The 15,474-nt window shown below is 41.5% G+C and overlaps 1 protein-coding gene across 9 annotated transcripts in view; it reads right to left on the bottom strand.

Annotated features, from left to right (window-relative positions):
* The window catches only part of usp34 (ubiquitin specific peptidase 34), a 446,082-nt gene extending 434,826 nt beyond the window's left edge, over nucleotides 1–11,256 (bottom strand). For 6 of the 9 annotated variants that reach the window (XM_072507779.1, XM_072507783.1, XM_072507784.1 and 3 more), the window contains exon 1: nucleotides 11,004–11,255. In XM_072507779.1, coding sequence (XP_072363880.1) covers nucleotides 11,004–11,046 — 43 coding nt within the window. In that variant the 5' untranslated portion in view covers nucleotides 11,047–11,255. Of the gene's footprint in view, nucleotides 1–11,003 lie in introns of all 9 variants that reach the window. The other 3 variants (XM_072507777.1, XM_072507780.1, XM_072507781.1) reach the window with 1 other exon arrangement.
* Between the last annotated feature and the right edge of the window lie 4,218 nt (nucleotides 11,257–15,474).

The following is a 15,474-nucleotide window of genomic DNA, read 5'->3' as shown; positions in this document are numbered from 1 at the left end:
AAATAAATAGTCATGAACAAGAATAAGAATATGCAGAGTTCAGGACAAATCGTACATTGAAAGAGAAGTTTGCAGAGATGCCTCTGGACACATTTTGGTCGCTTGCAGGACAAGAATATCCATCCAGTTCAGATCGTGGTTATAGTTTCCCACAATCCACCTGTGCAGGTTGGCATTCTCAGCACTGGTTTATGTAAAAAAAAAACAAAAGGAGGGCAGCACAGTGGCACAGTTTAGCATTGTTTCCTAACAGCGCCGAGGTCCCAGGTTCGATCCCAGCTCTAGGTCACTGTCTGTGTGGAGTTTGCACATTCTCCCCATGTTTGCGTGGGTATCGCCCCTACAACCCAAAGATGTGCAGGGTAGGTGGATTGGCCACGCTAAATTGTCCCTTAATTGGAAAAAATGAATTGGGTAATTTAAATGTTTTTTGAAACAAAAGGAGGGAGTGCTTGTCAGTGGAGCAAGACCTGCAAATTGCCCTGTCCAGGGCAAGCAATTCTGTTCAGAGTCAGGCCCAGGTGTCACAAAATTGTCAGTAAGATGCTGCTCACAGTATTTCCTTCATTTATGATTTTCACATTGAGAAATGTAGACTTTAAAAACTGAGAACAGTTATAATGGGAAACATTTTTATATTATATACATTTCCAATTAAAATATTGTATTTAGGCTTTACTTGTAAACTTCTTAAACTCATGAAAATTGCATTAAATGGTGGATAGATGAGTTTTTAAAAGGAGGTTTGAGAGACTTTTGCTAGAGGGCAGTTCAGTTGGAGAAAATAGGAGATGTGCCTCAACCTTTTTTATATTATAAAGGTGTGCTATGACATTAAAAAGATTGATGTGGCGATGCCGGCATTGGACTGGGGTGGGCACAGTAAAGTCTTACAACACCAGGTTAAAGGCCAACGGGGTTGTTTCGAATCACTAGCTTTTGGAGCACAGCTCCTTCCTCGGGTGAATCTGATGAAAGAGCTGCACTCCGAAAGCTAGTGATTCAAATCAAATCAGTTGGACTTTTAACCTGGTGCTGTAAGACTTCTTACTAAAAGATTGTGAACCATTGGCATAGAACAACTCATAGCCAGAACACTGGGAAGACAGCTGTAGCTACTTCAAGCTAAAAAATAAGGTTTGCAGGAATCTCATCTTGAGGGAGTAGGCACAAGCTACAATTCTATTGGACCTATCAAGGACCTCGATATTCAGGTGTCGGCTTTCCTTTTTCAATCCAAACTAATAATATACTCATCTCACTTCCCAAGGGTATTCGGCCGATTATAATAATATATTATTATTGCCGTAAGTAGGTTTACATTAACACTGCAATGGAGTTATTGCGAAAATTCCCTAGTCACCACACTCCGGCGCCTGTTTGGGTACACAGGGAGAATTCAGAATGTCCAATTCACCTAACAGCACGTCTTTCGGGACTTGTGGGATGAAACCAGAGCACCCAGAGGAAACCCATGCAGACACATGGAGAATGTACAGACTCCGCACAGACAGTGACCCAAGCAGGGAATCGAACTGGTGACCCTGGCGCTGTGAATCAACAGTGCTAACCACTGTGCTACCTTGCCACCCCAATGACATTTTGCTAGAAATCAGTATGTCATTCACCAAGAGACATACAAAGCAGAGGTCCAAGAAGCAGTCTCTAACAATTTCAGCAGGATCAGAGTACCACCACACCAGGAGAAAATTATCCTTAAGTGATTGCAGTGCCCATGTTGGTACAAACTGTAATACAGAATACATCCAGCTTTTTCTCTCCAGATACAGCAAGTTTGACTTAAAAATATTCCAACAAGCAAACTGAAAACAATATGGATGCTCTAAACATTGCCACATGTTGGACTACATATTGTCCAAAGAGGCCTCAAGGATTTGCACTCTGCCCACTTGGTAGGTGCTGAATGCTGGTCAGATCATTAGCTTGTCAGGAACATCAGGTCTTTGAAGATCTCAAGCACTGTGGCTAAGTCAAGTATTGGAACACTCATGTTCTAATGAGAGTTCACTGACCTGAAATATTAACTGTTTGTCTCCACAATTGCTACCTGACCTGAGTATTTCCTATATTTCTGGTTATGTGTCCCTGGGTAAATCTCCAGGCGCTGATGGCATTTCACCTCAAGTATTTGAAGTACAGAGGGACAGTACAGTGGCGCAGTGGTTAGCACTGCTGCCTCACGGCACAGGCGTCCCAGGTTCGATCCTGGCTCTGGGTCACTGTCTGTGTGGAGTTTGCACATTCTCCCCGTGTTTGCATGGGTTTCACCCCCACAACCCAAAGATGTGCAGGGTAGGTGGATTGGCCACACTAAATTGCCCCTTAATTGGAAAAATGAATTGGGTACTCGAAATTTTTTTAAATATATATTTAAATACAGAGGAGCACACATGGTTACTCACAATCCTCTTCTACTTAGTCTGGAACCAGGACCTTGTGCCCAAGATTACAAGGATGCTTCCATAACTCACTTTTATAAACAGAAGGGAAGCAAATCCATCTGTGACAATCATGCTATTTCACTTCTCCCCAAAGCAGAAAAGGTAATAGCAAGGGTTATTCTTAACAGGATTGTCACTCATCTCACGGACTTGGTGTACTCAGAATCACAGTGTGGCTTTGAGGCTGGATGCGGAACAGCAACATGATCTTTGCAGCATGTCAAATCATGAAAAATACCATGAACAAAAATACATGAACACCGTACAGCATCTGTATGGTGACTTTTGACCTGACCAAGGCCTTCGAAACAATGAAGGCCTATGGAAGGTATACTAATTATTAGTGGCACAAGTAGGCTTACATTAACACTACAATGAAGTAACTGTGAAAATTCCCTAGCCGCCACACTACTACGCCTGTTCGGGTTCACTGAGGGAGAATTCAAATGTCCAATTCACCTAACAAGCACATCCTTCGGGACTTGTGGGAGGAGACCGGAGCACCCGAAGGAAACCCACGCAGACACGGGGAAAACGTGCAGCCTCCGCACAGTGACCTAAGCCAGGAACACTGGTCCCTGGCGCTGTGAAGCAAGTGCTGTACTGCAACTACAGTAGTATACAAATTATGGCTGCCCTCAAAAGATGATCAGGGTCACCCACTCATTTTATGACATCGTGATGGCCAGTGTGAAGGAGGATGCTGGCTCAGACATCTTTCACGTACCAATAGCACCAAAAATGCTGCAGTTCTTTTTGCCATCTACATTTTGGCTATGCTCTCTTATGCACTCAAAGAACTCCACATAGGAGTACACATTCAGTTAAGGAGAGATGGCAACTTCTTCAATCTGCAACAGTTCAATGATCAGACAAAGTTCACAGAGCAACTACCAAGTAAACTAATTTGTTAAAGACTGTGCTCTCAAAACACACACTCCACCAACTACTGGTTGACCACTTTGTTCAAGCCTCAGAATGCTTCGGCCTTACAAGAAGTCTGAGAAACACAGATTTTGTAACAACCTGACATGGCTACAAACTCTAAGATTCCATTGTCACAATCAGCAATACATTTCTCAACTCAGTTCTGCTACCTTGGGAGTATCCTCTCTAACAACACCATGTTACATGATGAAATCGCCCAACAACTGGCAAAGTAAGTTCAGCATATTGCAGGCTGACTGACAGGATTTGGGAATAGCGTAGAGTTGGGAAGAGCATTGAGTTTATTTCAAAACAAAGATCAAAATATACTAGATCGTGTTTCTCAAATCTCTTCTCAATGACTGTGACGCATGGACATACTACTGGAATCACAAAGTAACTACAGGCATTGCACTTTTGTTGCTCAAGATCCAACTGCAATATCAAGTGTCACGACAAAATCCCGAACACCAAAGTTCTTAGCAAGGTGGTGCATACCCATTACCGAGAGAAGATTAATCAGAGCACAGATTCACAGAGGATTCTGCGTACCAAAGGCAGTATTCTACAGTCAGTTGACCCATAGAACACTTCAAACTCATGTACAAAGACATTATGAAAACCAATCAAGAGTGGAATCCCTTTACATGGAGAGGAAAAAAACCTGGACAAATCCAAATGTAAAAGTTTTGGTCATCAAGCAATCAAAATGTGAGTCAAGTCCCTACAGCTGCAAAATTAGTGCCTTCACTCATTTCTTCAACATTTCATACATAGTTTTTTATGATCAAATCTGCAAATCAAGATTTGGTTCATCACACGAGATGACACCAACCTAGACGGTGAACAATTGGTCACCTTGTTGAATATTCATCCATCCAAAGGATAAGAGAATCCACCATAGACAGCCACAACACATAATAATCTTTATTATTGTGACAACTCGGCTTACATTAACACTGCAATTAAGTTTTGGTGAAAATCCCCTCATCGCCACATTCCGGCACCTGTTTGGGTACACAGAGGGACAATACAGAATGTCCAACTCACCTAACAAGCACGTCTTTTAGGACTTGTGGGAGGAAACCGGAGCACTCGGAGGAAACCCATGCAGACACAGGGAGAACGTGCAGACTCCGCAAAGACAGTGACCAAGCGGGAATCGAACCTGGGACCTTGGTGCTGTGAAGCAAGTGCTAACCACTGTGTCACCATGCCACCGATAGCAAGGCCTTATAGTCAATTAATGATTTACTGGCATTGATCGAGACATAATGGTTAGCTAAGACCAGAGGAAAGAAAACGCCCCTACTTTTCAAATACTGTCACAGAATCATTTATATCCATCTGAACAAAATGGCCTCACTTTAACACCTTTTCCAAAAGAGAACACTTTCTGAAAATGGAGTACCTTCAAATACCTTGATGTGTCAGACTAGATTTATTGCTCCTTTGACTCAGAAAGAGTGCTATCAAACAGTTAAGCTGGCATTTGACTCAGTGGTTGCTTCACAGCGCCAGGGTCCCGGGTTTGATTCCTGGCTTAGATCATTGTGCGGAGCCTGCACGTTATCCCCATGTTTCCTCCAGATGCTCCGGTTTCCTCCCACAAGTCCCGAAAGATGGGCTGTTAGGTGAATTGGACATTCTGAATTCTCCCCCAATGTACCCGAACATGGGCCGGAATGTGGCGACTTGGGGCTTTTCACAGTAACTTCATTGCAGTGTTAATGTATGCGTACTTGTGATAATAAAAGATTATTATTATTAGTTGTAGTACTTGTGCTTCTGAGACAGAAAGGTAATCACACAGCCAAGAATCAAAAAAGAGTAAACTAATGAAAATGTGCATTCTGTACTTCTACAAATATCCGTAGTTGAAAAGAGCAAATGTCCTGAATGTACATGCTCTCTCCCAGCATCAATGAAACTGTGTATCAAATCTAAACCAGGTCTGTGAATATGGGATCTCTCACATCCACGTAAACAGGTAGCATCGCCACAGAACAAAACAGCTGCACTCATTATAATATGCTGCATTTCAGTCTATGATGTGAAGTGCTCCGAAAGCTAGTGTTTGAAACAAACATGTTCGACTTTAACCTGGTGTTGTAAGACTTCTTTCAGTCTATGAGCAGGGCTGCAACCCACTATCTCCTTACACGCAAGAAAACCTACTACCAACCGAGCCAAGCCAACAATTACAAGCAATTTGAGCCCCAACAACAGATCTCTTAGAAATGATGAAAACAAAATCTTACTTGGGTTTTTTTCCCCCTTACTTTAGGAGTCTGTCCCAGTTAAATTAATTAATAATAATCTTTATTAGTGTCACAAGTATGCTTACATTAACAATGCAATGAAGTTACTGTGAAAAAGATAGGAAAGGATTGGTTTTAGCACTATTTCTTCATTAAATGGAGAAATTCTAATCAGAACACTGATTTGTTTGCAACAGCAACTGATATATGCATATGTTTGAAAACTACACATGTATTCAAGACCCCAAAGTACACACTTATGCAACTCATAATAAGAGAAGTTTGGACATGCTTAGCTTGGGAGGATCACAGCACAATTTTGCTAAACTATGCAAACTCATTAGCAGAAATATCACCTCCATCTCCTCAATCCCATTTCAAACAAGCAAATTGCTTTGTAATCTGGGCTGACTTTGTCATACCAACATACATTAATTTACAGAAGACTAGTGCGATGTTACAAACCTCAGCTGAATCTGCTTACAGAAGTATACCAATCTCATTCACATTATATACTCTTAACAAGGCTTTGCCACAGCTAAAATAACTATGCAGCTTTTCAGCAGGAAACCAATTTTACACACAATGGTATCAATATACCGAAGTACAAAATGTCGAAATATTGAGTGGATCGTGAATTTAATTGTGATTTATACTGTACTGTCTGAACTGGGCTTGAAACAAAAACAACTGGAGTCAAATTGCATTAAGCATAGACTCAGAAACTGTAAGACACTGTAAAGTTTACATAGCAAAACACGATAGTCAACATCTGTACTAAGTACCAACTAGCAGTTGATCATCCTATCGCTCAGTTAGGGAACTGGAATTCAAGGTGTATAGTATTTGGAAGACTGCGTGCTTTCCCTTCTTTCTTCCACTTTGACAAAGTTAAAAAGAAAATTACTTTAAAACCAACCCATCTGAGCAACATGCATCTTATAAAATGATTAGTATCAAGTTTATTAAACATGCATATTACAAAATATATAGTATAAAAAACTAGAATCTACGTTTCTGCATGCATACGCTTTGCTGGGCAGAATTTCAGGAAAATTGAAATGCTTCCATTATCAAAACTTAGGCTGAACTGATAATTGTCAACACCAGCGGCTGGGTGTCTCTAGGCAAAGTAACAGACACCAATTAGAGAAACATGCATCCTATCTCAAGAGGGAAGCACAAGTGGCAAAAAGGAAGAAAGCATAAATCAAAGAAAAAAGTAACCTAGATTCTCCCCTAGAGAAATAAATTAACGTGCTGCTCCACCCAGTATTGAATTAATCTTATGAAAATCCTGCAAGTGTGCACAAGAGATTTCAATGATTTTTATGACTAAAGAAATAAACCCACAATTGTTAATCCCCTCCAAAAATAAATGATTACTTTTATGGAAGAGAAAAATTTAAAAAGTGTGTTACTGTTGCTCACTGAAATCTCTAATGCTATCAGTTGAGAGAAAAAAATGAATGAATATAAATAGAGCCAAACTGAGGCCTAGCTTTTCAAATCCCAAAAAAAACTAGATTCAGTATCAACCACTAATAGGATGACTCAGCTGAACCCAAAAGAAAGCCAGCCACTACTACAGTAAATGACTGCTTTTGCCATTACAATCATCAAACTTTGGTTGTACATCAAACTTTGGTTGTAATTAAAAGCATGATAGCTGCACAAGTCACTAATGAATATAATGTAGCATTTATCAAATAATTCAACATGCTATGCACAATCTCTCTGCATTCCTGAACTAACAGCTGTAACCTTTTCAAGTAAGGCACTGTAGCATTTCAGACAAATCCGAAACCCATGCAGGGTAACAGCTCTAGATTTAACAATTGTATAAATATAGCATAATACAATCGAAGAGAGACATGTTGTTGAAGTCTCGCACTCATCAAGACAATTACAAGAAAACCAGGTTTCAAACAATCACAACAATTTATACTACAGGTGTTGATTGGTTGACAAGTCAATTCCAATTGGCTGAGGTGTACCACTGAGAAAGCAACAGGCTACTTTAAGTTTCCCAAGCTCAATGCAATCCAAATAAGGCATATTCCAGTTGCTTGCCGATAACGGAACCACGTATGAATCCATGTTGCTGCTAGCAAGTGTAATTGAGCTACATTATGAGCTTGACTGATCTTAAATTGGTTGTTAATGTAAGTATTAGCGCAGTCAGGATTGTTCAACTGGTGCTGCCTGATCGCAGAGTCACATCCAACAGTAGGAGTTTTGTTTTTGGTTTTGCAAGAACAGTCTGGTTGAGAACAGTCTGGACTCTGCCTATTGCAAAATGAAGAAACATGATTCAATCAGCCAGCATTGGGATGTACGGTCTACATACCCGTATCGCACCAACACTAAAATTCATACAATGTTGCTCAACAGTATGGAGGCAGAATGACTTTTTGGACTGACAGCATTATTCTGTTAAGTGTAAAATACCACTTGCATAGCCACTGCACAGTCGCAGCATGAAATGACTAGCTTAACCTGTTTAAATTTGTTTTGAGGTACTTTGCCTTTCCAGGGTAATTTGAAGTAGACCCAGGCACTTTGTGGGTCATAAAGTGGCAGTCCTTGGCCAATCCCATTTGTGGATTTTCACAATACACAACAATGATCTGATCAGGATTGCCACTGTCCAGCATGATAGCTTTGATGTGTTCGATCTGCACATCAAGCATGCAATGTGAGGAAATTGCTAGGGCCCTATTTACACGTTTGCTGATAAGATCAAGCATGGAGCTATACAATTTACAGTGTGTATATTGACTGGCAAAGGTAGGCTTACGGTCGGGTAGATAGTAGTGGAGAATCCATTAGCAGATTTCTCAACCACCATGCTGAGGAAAGGAGCATATTAGACTGCTCCATCTCAAAGTGAATTAGAGCAAGGGATAGAACGTATTAAAGTGTGTAAAAAATCCTTCCACACAACCTTAGATTCAAGATTGTGAACGAATCATCTACATACTGGAAATATGCATGGGGTAGGATAGGAGATTTAGAGTTCATTCCATCGGATCACATTCCTTGTGAAAATCAACAAAAAATATTACCAAGCTTTGGACCTGGAGGAGAGGATCCCATGACTACACCATATAATTGGGGTTACAGGGTGTGCTCAAAGCACACTTAACTGCACGAGTTGCTAACTTCAATTAACACAGATTCAGAAAAAAGCGGCGCATCTACGTTGCCGTGATCGTGTGACATGGCACAAATGTCGATGGCTTCCTTCAGCGACATGTTCGGAATAAGCTTGAAATGTTAAAAGAGCACATAAACAATGCAATCAATATGTAGATCATGTATATAGTCATATGTAGATCATATATAGACTTCACAAAGTTGAAGGAATTCTTCATTGTGTACATGCTAAACTAAGAACTGACGATAGTAATTTATTCAACCATTTGACCAATTCATACTGCATAGAACCAGTCAATGATAAAATAGGTTGTAATGGACATCACTTGTGCATCTCTTCAGCAGTGTACACATGCATGGTCGTAGTCAACCACAATGATGAATGCTATCATGTATGTTGCAAGGCAGCTTATGAATTTAATACTGCATATGGCTTAAGTAGTGTACCAAAATTACAACAGAAAATAGGGCACTTGGCCCAACCAGACGATGTTGGTATGTACCTTCCTAAGTGAGCAAATCATTCTAGTGGCATTAACCTAACCTGCCCTTTTTTCTCATTCATCTATCCAATCTAGTCTTGACATTGAAATTTTCGGCTTCAAATCACCAAGCCTAGAAGCAAATTACATAGCCTCACAATTATGTGGAAGTTTCCTCTGCCCCAAGTCTTGGATTTAATCTTGCATCTACGACACCTCATCCTTGAGCCCTCAAGTCCTGTTCATTATTAATTTTTGATTATATTTCTCCATTATTTGCATAGTTGTAGAAATACATACATATAATAGAGACCCAATTCCTTATGCAGTACAATGGAATACAATTTGAGAATATAGCCATTAATCACTAGATTACCATACATCACATGGAATGGTTTACTATCCTGGTCTGTTCAGTGGGAATTAAAGACACACTATGAAAAAATAGACAGCTGTAGTTTCAAATACAGGTCAATAATAATAGAGCATCTCTTAAATCTATACTTAAATACTATGAACATCAACTGCCACAGCATTTTTCACAGGTGTTAATTACTTCTAGTGAGATAGACAATGATAATTGAACCAAGTGACCTTTATAAGCACCAAACAAAACAATTCTTAGCTGTGTAAATCTGTCATAATTTCCCAAGAACAAATATTTTGAATAATATCTGCTCATAATTTCCAACGAGTATACTTCAATCTTACAGTCAGTGATTTCTGAAAAAGTATGTTTTCAAATAATTAAGATGCCTTGAATTCCATATTATTCAAGAAAATCTATGTACATGTTTAAATCATAAAATGTACACATAAAACCAAATGATAATAATTGAATGCTGATGAACTTTCTGCTAATGAAGATTCCAATTCCTACAAGAATACCAAAGCTTACATCACAATCTCTCAATAACTAAAATGAATGATACATATATGTACTAGCACCAAATAAATGTTTTCAATAGTCACTATATTGCACACCACTTTTCAAAAGTGTACTTGTCAATCTTCGAACATCTAAGGATGATACCAAATTTGAAAGAGATTCAATGTGTTTACTTATGAAGACCAACATTTTAAAACTAATTAGCCTCACTTGAGTCTGCAAAAAATTATCAATAAAGCAATCTGATTTTAAATGACTAAACAACCTAAATCAGCTATTATTAATCCATAATCAAAGTGAAATCAAAGCAACTTCATGCTAAAATGTACCTATTTCCCTACAATACAGTTTACTTACAAATTACTGGAATCGGAGAAACGCATGCATCTCATATTATATACTATCAATAATAAATTTCCGAAACATATAATATGTTACTCCAGCAATATTTAGCCGCCAACCAGAATAGCAACCATCATTTTTGTAAAAAAAAGTCCATTCTCGTCAGCCTGACTTATTAGGCCACAAAAGCTGCACGACACCCATAAACTGAATTTATTTTAAAATGTTGCCGTAAACTTGAAATAAACATTAAATATTGCATAACTTAAATTTCTAATGTAAGTAGATGGTAAATAGCGAAAAAAACATTTTTAATACAAAACGCCTTGAATGACCCGAGCACTTTGAAGACAGTGTCTAGGCCTGCACGAAGGCTGAAGACACACAGGCCGGAACCAATGGCTATGCATTACTGCAGATTATTTTCCACGCAAATACCTACAGGCCCATGCAGCAACAAGGACATAATTTTACCACTTACTTGCATTTAACACGTCCAGCAGCTCTGCACAGTTTTCGCACATCTTTCACTAATTTAACCATTTATCTGCCCTCCAGCTTCTTGTTAACTTCAATTGTTTGTTGTGCGATCGTTCGTTGTTTTGAAAAGGCGCTGAGGGAGGGGGAAGGGAGGGTAGGAGAGAAAAAAAATCTGAATGCAAATTAACCGATCCGCACCACAACGACCAGCTCGAACCTCCGCGCCATTTTGATTTGGACAAGTCGGATGAAGGGCTTCGGATGTTTCCGCCTACAATCGGCTCCTTCTCCTGCGCCGGGCAACCAGACGCAGCGCCCAAGATGGCCGCCCCCTCCCAGCCGGAGGCGGTGCGCGCGTTCGCATGTCATTGCCACGGCAACCTACGTAACCACGGCGATCGCCGCCATGCCCTGCCCAGCCCAGACTGGGAAAGAGTGGAGGGAGGTTGTTGCGAGTGTGTCAGATAGGGATGGTCGCTGGATTGAAGCAGCTGGTGTGTTTGACGTGGTGCTTTTCACTCCTCACTGAAACGCACCGTCCTCTTACTAGGCTAAATCTTTCATTGGCGTATTTTCTTTCAGCCAGTGTCTCTGCAGAGTGAGGGAAAGGGCCGCTCTGTTCGTCAAACGCGGTTTCCTCTATCTTTCCAACGGTGGAGTAAATGTCGCTGGCCGGGGCGGCTTTCCTGGAGGAATCGCCACTGGCTGCTGTCCGCCGAAACACCGGCCAATTCCAATTGAAATGAATGGCGAGATCCCTGTGGGAACTTGCTAAACCGCATTTTAAAATAATCAATTTAGTGTGGCCGTGGCTAGATTGAGAAACTGCCATAGAAACATAAAATGGCGATAGCACCGAAGGAAACTTCGGCGTGCTGTTGTCGATTCTACAATAGCAATCCTATTCCAATTCCCCTGCCCAGCCCCTGTGCTTCTGCATTCTTTTCTGTTAAGGTAATGATCTAATGGTCTTTTGAAATCGATGATTGAATTTGCTTTGTGCATTCCAGATCCTGATCGCTCACTGCACGAAAAAAAAAATCCTCCTATTCCTGTTCCTTCCTTGGTCAATCTTAAACAGGTATCCACTTGTTCTTGATCTTCCACCAATGGGAACAGTTTCTCCTTGTGTGCTCTGTCCAGACTTTCCATGATTTTGAACATCTCGATTAAATCTCCTCAGTCTCCAAGGAGAAACAGTCCCAGGTTCTCCAATTTACCCACATAATTGAAGTTCCTCATTCTTGGAACCATCTTTTTTTGCACGCTTTCAAATGCACCCTTTCAAATGGTTATACATCCTTCTTTAAAATGCCCTGTAATGGACACAATATTCCAGTTGAGACTGAACCAGTGTTCTTAACACAGACTTCTCATAACTTCACTGCTTTTGTACTCTGTGCCTGTATTTAGAAAGCAATAGGATCCCACTTGCTTTAATAACTGCTCTCAACCTGTCCTGCCACCTTCAATGATTTGTGCACATATAACCCAGGTCTCACTGCTCCTGTATTCTCTTTTAAATTCGACCCTGTAAAACCATAAGTGCAAAATTAGGCCAATCAGCCCATTGAGTATGGTCTGCTGTTCAATCATGGCTGATCTGTTTCTCATCACCATTCTCCTATCTTTGCCGCGTAACCCCTGATCCCCATATTAATCAAGATTTATTTAGATTGCTCTCCTCATTCTTCTTACCAAAATAAATTGCTTTACATTTCTCTACAGTAAATTTCATTTCACCAGCCTACCTATGTTATTTTGAAGTTCAACAACGTTCCCAGTACTTTCAAGTTTTGTGCCATCTGCAAATTTTGAAATTGTGCTCTGTGCATCCAAGTCGATATATATTGAGTTGAAAAATTGATGTCCTAACACCACCAGGGAGCTCCATTATAAACCTTTAACCAGTCTGGGAAACAACTGTTCGCTACCCTCTTTTCCTGTCCATTTGCTACTGTCCCTTTTATTCCATGAACTCTAACTTTGCTGACAAGCCTGTTATGTGGCACTTTATCGAATGCTTTTTGGATGTCCTTGGATATACAGCACAGCAACAGCATTACCCTCATCAACCACTGGCGAAGAGGAGCAAACATGTGCACAGTTCGTGGAGGGGTGTAAAAATAATAATTATATTAGATGATTTCAACTTTCCCAAAATTAATTTGGATAACCATCTTGTTAAGGGCTTAGATGGAGTAGAGTTCTTAAAATGTGTACAAGGGAACATTTTGGCTCTATATGTAGAGGATCCAACAAGGGATGGTGCAGTGCTGGATGTAATTGTGGGAAATGAAGCCGGGCAGGTGGTTGATGTGTTGGTGAGGGAGCATTTTGGTGATAGCGACCACAACATGGTGCAATTTAAATTTGTTACAGACAAAGGAATAGACAAGTTGCAAAAAAAGGTTTTGGATTGGGGGAGAGTAAATTTTAACAAAGTAAGGCAGGATCTGACCAAGGTAGACTGGAGAGAGTTACTTGTGGGGAAATCTACAGAAGAGCAGGGGGGGGGGAGGGGCATTCAAAGATGAAATGTGGAGTACAGAAAGTGCAGGATGGAGCTTAAGAAATCAATTAGGAGAGCAAAGAGGGGATATGAGAAAACTCTGGCTTGTAAAATAGGGAAAATCCCAAAATATTCTAAGAGTATATCAATGAGAAGAGGATAACCAGGCAAAGAGTAGGGCCCATTAAGGACTAAGGGGGAAATCTGTGGGTGGAGCCAGAGGATATTGGTAGGATATTGAACGAATATTTCACATCTGTCTTCACCCAAGAGAATGTGGAGGTGGTTATAAAACTTGGGGAGAGAGATTGTGAGGTTCTTGAGCAAATTGTCATAGGGAGAGGGTAGTGGGTACCTGGAACTCGCTACCGGAGGAGGTAGTGGAAGCAGGGACGATAGGGACATTTAAGGGGCATCTTGACAAATATATGAATAGGATGGGAATAGAAGGATACGGACCCAGGAAGTGTAGAAGATTGTAGTTTAGTCGGGCAGTATGGTCGGCACGGGCTTGGAGGGCCGAAGGGCCTGTTCCTGTGCTGTACATTTCTTTGTTGTTTGAGTGATGAGGTATTGGCGGGCTTAAAAAGTCTGGATGAATTGTGTCCCAGGCTGCTTTGGGAGGCGAAGGTGGAATTTCAGGGGCTCTGACCCAAATTTTTAATTCCTCTCTGGCATGAGGGAGGTGCCCCAGAGGACTGGAGAATAGTTAATGTGGTCCCACTATTCAAGAAAGGTTGTAGAGAAAAGCCACGGATCTACAGACCAGTGAGTCTCACGTCAGTGGTTGGGAACCTAATGGAGAAGATTCTGAAGGAGAGAATCTACCTCCACTTGGAGAGGCAAGGTTTTATCAGGGATAGTCAGCATGGCTTTGTCAGAGGGAGGTCATGCCTAACAAATTTGATTGAATTTTTTGAGCATGTAACCAAGTGTGTAGATGAGGATAGTGCAGTTGATGTAGTTTACATGGATTTCAGCAAAACCTTTGACAAGGTCGCCATGGGGGACTTATTAAGAAGGCAAATAGACTTCCGGGTGCGGCTATGCAGAGCTAGGTCACATATTCGGTGGCTCCCGCCTGGAACGGACTTTTGGGCTCTTTACAGGGCCCCCACGGCATTTGTTTGACATTTCCCGGTGTGGGAAGAAGACTGCAACATTCTCCTGACAGTGTCCCCCAGGAATGGTATGCCTCTTGGTTACCAGACCCGGCAGAAACAGTAAAAGATTTGGCTGTAACTGCAGGGGAGAGAGGGGCCTCTTCCAGCATGCAGGCGGGGGAAGGGCAAGCTTAAAGCTGCAAGCTGACTTGAGGGCCTGTATTAAAGGGGAATTCTAGCAGCAGAGGGAACAACTGTGAAAAGATCTACCAAGGCCATTGAAGTAGCGGGGATGAGGCTTCCGGTGGCGGCCATAGAGGAGTAGGTCGCGCATTCAGCAGCTCCCGTCTGGAATGGACTCTCAGACCTTTTTCACGAGTTTCCACAGACTTTTTGGGGCAGATTGGTGAAGCGAACACTGCCAAAAGGATTCCCTCTCGAGACTTCTGGTTGTGGCTATGCGGAGCTAGGTCGCACGTTCGGCGGCTCCCGCAAAAACTGACTTTTGGGCTCTTTTCAGGGCCCCCAAGGGAACTTTATCGACGTTTCCCGGTGTGGGAAGGAGTTAATAATAGCTCCCCGTCAGTATATGGCTTTAACTAGGAGCGGGGCGACAAAAAAGGTGGTGGAGGGAAGAAGGACAAAATGGCGGTGGGCGGAGACCAGGCAGCGTGGAGGCAGGGGGCGGAGGAGCAACAGGAGGGTATCCAGCGCTGCCTCAGAGAGACTAAAACGGACCTGCTAGAGCCGATGAAGGCTTCTATTGATAAGCTGCTGGAGACACAGACGGCCCAGGGGGTGGCGATCCGAGAGGCTCGACAAAAGATCTCTGACAATGAGGACGAGATCTTAGGCCT

The sequence above is a fragment of the Scyliorhinus torazame genome, chromosome 1, assembly GCF_047496885.1.
Source record: "Scyliorhinus torazame isolate Kashiwa2021f chromosome 1, sScyTor2.1, whole genome shotgun sequence".
Taxonomy (NCBI): Eukaryota; Metazoa; Chordata; class Chondrichthyes; order Carcharhiniformes; family Scyliorhinidae; genus Scyliorhinus; species Scyliorhinus torazame.
The sequence above is the reverse complement of the archived record's forward strand: the minus strand, read 5'-3'. Positions and strand labels throughout refer to the sequence as shown.